We start from the raw sequence: 3,573 nt of genomic DNA on the forward strand, positions 1-3,573 counted from the left end.
ACAGGCTGTATGGCAAGAGCATGCTGGGTCAGTAAGAGGATGAGAAAGTGGGACATGGACTGGAGGAGTCAGTGAGGGGTCAGCCATGAGAGAGGAGTTCAGTGAGGTGTGAGGGTACCAAGATTACTGCTGCCTGGTTTTTTAACAATTGTAAGCTTTTGGCATTTACCTTGAGTGACATGGAAGGCCACTGAAGTAGAGTCATGACATGATCTGACTTATGGATTTAAAGGATAATCATAGCTGACTTGCTCAGGGTAGGCTTTTGGAGCAAGGGACGCAAAAGTAAAAGCAGGGAGACAGGTAAGAGGCAATTGCAATAACCCAGGTGAAAAATGACTGTGGCTCAGAATTCGGTGACAGCTCTAAAGATGATGAGAAGCACTTGAATTTGTATATATGTTAATGTTAAAGCCAAGAGAATTTCCTCATAGAGCAGACGTCGGTAATGAGGAAAAGACATAGAACAAACGTGCCATCAGTCAAGATGGAAGATGATGTAAGAGAGTCAGTTTGGAATGTGAGCAGAACCAGAATACAGCTTTGGATTAGTTCAGTTCAAGATATCTATTTGTTATTTAGATGGAAATACCATGAACCAGTTGGATTTTCAGGTCTCAACCTCAAGAAAGAAGTCTTGTCTGAGGTACTTATTTGGGAAACTTGGTCATGGGATATTAGATGATGAAAGAAGTGAAGTCAAGGGAAGATATTTTTTAACAAAGAAAGAGGTAATGGATTGCTTCTTTGCTGATGTAAATGATCCAGTAGAGAAGGAAACAGATGAAATAAGATACAGAAGAGATTCTTAGACCAGTGTTCTTGTGTAAGCAGTGAGGAGAGAAGGTCCCATGCAAAAGTAAAGAGTGTTTGATTGCCTTTGAAAAGGGTCACAGATATTTTATTTATAGTATCAGTTAAGAAGGCAGCATATACGTGAATGGAGGCTGGCAGATCGAGAGATGCAGTTATAGGAGCCTGGAAGCTCTCTTTTGATAGTTTAAATTACCTCAATAAAATAGGAAGTAACTTCATGTAATGTTTCCCGTTAGGTTTGATGTTTGTGGTAGTTTTTTAGGCAGATACCTTTCTTCAAAAGAAAGTATTCTTCTACTCTTACTTAGCTAAACCTTAGTATTGTGAATAGTAGTGAATTTTTCAAATCCTAATATACAGGTAAGCATAAATTTAAAGGCTAATATTAGTAATGGCAAGTCTCTATAACAAAACAGAAAGACCAAGATTTATTTCAGAAGTCAGAGTGTCAAAAAAAAAAAAAAAAAGGTCAGCATTAAGCATAAATAATATGTTTAATATTAAATTATATTTAATATGAATGAATTTGGGGATCCCATAGAACAAATAAGAAATTTATGAGAGCTAATTAGCAGGTAATATTACAGCATGAATAGTCAGAACAGCTCATACATATAATACAAAATGTAGATTCTGAGCCTACTTTATTTTTTACAGTGACTTAAACAAGATAGAAATTTATTTCCCTCTCACACAAAGGAAGGTGGAGGCAAGTAGTATGGGGCTAGTTCATACAGCTAAACAACATCAGGATTACAGGCTCCTCAGTCTTGCATATCTGGCAACCTTAACACACATTCTCATGGTCCATCGTGGCTGCTTGAATTTCAGCCATAATTTCCCATTCACAGAATTACCATTTACGTTACCACTTAACTGGGTTCAAAAAGTTCAGTGCCCCCAAAATAAGTTTTTTTTTTTTTTGAGTTAAAAGAGTTTCAGAAAGCTCCTCCTCTTTAAGATATTTTCTGGATCCTCTACATGAAGGTTATTCAAACCATGATGTGAATGGCAAGCAGCTTAATAGATAATCTGATTCCCCACTTTTCCTGATTTCTTTTCACTGTTATATTCTAAATAAGCATAAAATTCAACTCCAAGATGAAAGTGATCTGAGGTGGAAATAATATCTCCTGGCCTCCACTTTAGTGTTTTGTTTTTTTATATTATATATAACCTTCAGTATTACATGGTCCATCCACTATAAAGTTCTTGTCTAAGCCCTTTTTGACTTCTTTCCTCTGAAAGTTTTATTTGTTTATTTATTTAAGTTTAATTGTTATTTATTATCAGAATCTACCACCAATTTAGTCCACAATTTCCTCATGGCATTTTTCACTTCCTTATTCCTGAGCGTATAAATCATAGGATTGAGCAGTGGAGTTAGGATAGTGTAAAATAGGGCCACCATCTTGTCAAAGGAGAAAGCAGATGGAGGTCGTGCATACACAAATATGCATGGGACAAAGAACAAAACCACAACAGCAATGTGACAGCCACAGGTGGAGAGAGCTTTCTGCCGTCCTTCAGAGCTATGAGTCCTTAGAGAGAGCAAAATGACACAATAAGAGATAAGTAACAAGGAGAAGTTTATGATGCAGATAAACCCACTATTGACAACCACCAAAAGGCCAAGGATGTGAGTGTCAGTACAGGCAAGCTCCAATAATGGGTACAGATCACACATGAAGTGATCGACGACATTGGGGCCACAGAAGGGCAGCTGGAAAGTAAAGAGAATTTGTATCACAGAATGCAAGAAGCCCCCTGCCCAGGCTACCCCCATCAGAAGACCACAGAGCCTCCAGTTCATGATAGAGGGATAGTGCAAGGGCTTGCAAATGGCCACGTAGCGGTCATAGGCCATGGCTGTGAGGACAATCACCTCTACTCCAGCAAAGAAGTGCTCAGCAAAGAGCTGTGTCATGCAGCCCTTGAAGGAGATGGTTTTCCGCTCATAAAGGGAGTCCACAATCATCTTTGGGGTGATGACAGAGGAGACGCACGCATTCAGGAAGGACAGGAAAGACAGAAAAAAGTACATAGGGGAGCCCAGGAGTGCTGGGCTGCTGCCGATGGTCACCACAATTAGCAAATTGCCCCCAAGAGTTGCAAAGTAGACAAACAAGAATACAACAAATACTGTTTTTTGAACATTTACATTCTGTGAAAGCCCCAAGAGAACGAATTCAGTTACAAAGCTTTTGTTCTGCATGATTTCAGGGGAAAAGGTGACTTCTACAGTGGCCAAATAGAATCTGAAATTATGAGAAAGAGATATTTGTCTCAGACTAGTTTAAGGTGTTAGCATAGCCCTCAACAGGCTGGTGCATCCATAAAAAAAAAAAAAAAAAAGCAAGGTTATTTTAAGTGCCTCTCTTGTGGTTGAGAACACAAAATGAGAAATTTGTCAAAGGCGGTAGTGAGACATCAGGCAGAATTGAGGTTAAATACTTTAAAACAGAGTTTCAATATTGGAGAAGGAAACATTCATATGTGCTAGAGATGACCAATAATGTTTATCTTAGGTGCCAACACTGATTAGTTGGTAGTGGCTACCTAGAGTGAATTGTCAAGGATTCTGAAGCACATCCAAGCTCTGAGGAAAGGAGGGCTGTAATGTGTTAGATATGTCTGCCATTGACATGGCATGGGAACCAGGATGACTTGCATGGGAAATCCATCTCTCATCAGGAAAATGCTCCGATCTACAAATAGAAGAAGAGACAGCATGCAGTTTAAGAGGCACTTAGAAAT

At 39.0% G+C, this 3,573-nt stretch overlaps 1 protein-coding gene across 1 annotated transcript; it reads right to left on the minus strand.

Moving 5' to 3' along the window:
• Positions 1-1,346: 1,346 nt before the first annotated feature.
• Positions 1,347-3,031, minus strand: LOC100653911 (olfactory receptor 4C15-like). The gene has a single exon (XM_010602539.3). It carries the CDS (start codon positions 3,029-3,031, stop codon positions 2,096-2,098), a length of 936 nt encoding a protein of 311 aa, XP_010600841.2. The 3' UTR covers positions 1,347-2,095.
• Between the last annotated feature and the right edge of the window lie 542 nt (positions 3,032-3,573).

Source organism: Loxodonta africana, chromosome 22, assembly GCF_030014295.1.
Source record: "Loxodonta africana isolate mLoxAfr1 chromosome 22, mLoxAfr1.hap2, whole genome shotgun sequence".
Taxonomy (NCBI): domain Eukaryota; kingdom Metazoa; phylum Chordata; class Mammalia; order Proboscidea; family Elephantidae; genus Loxodonta; species Loxodonta africana.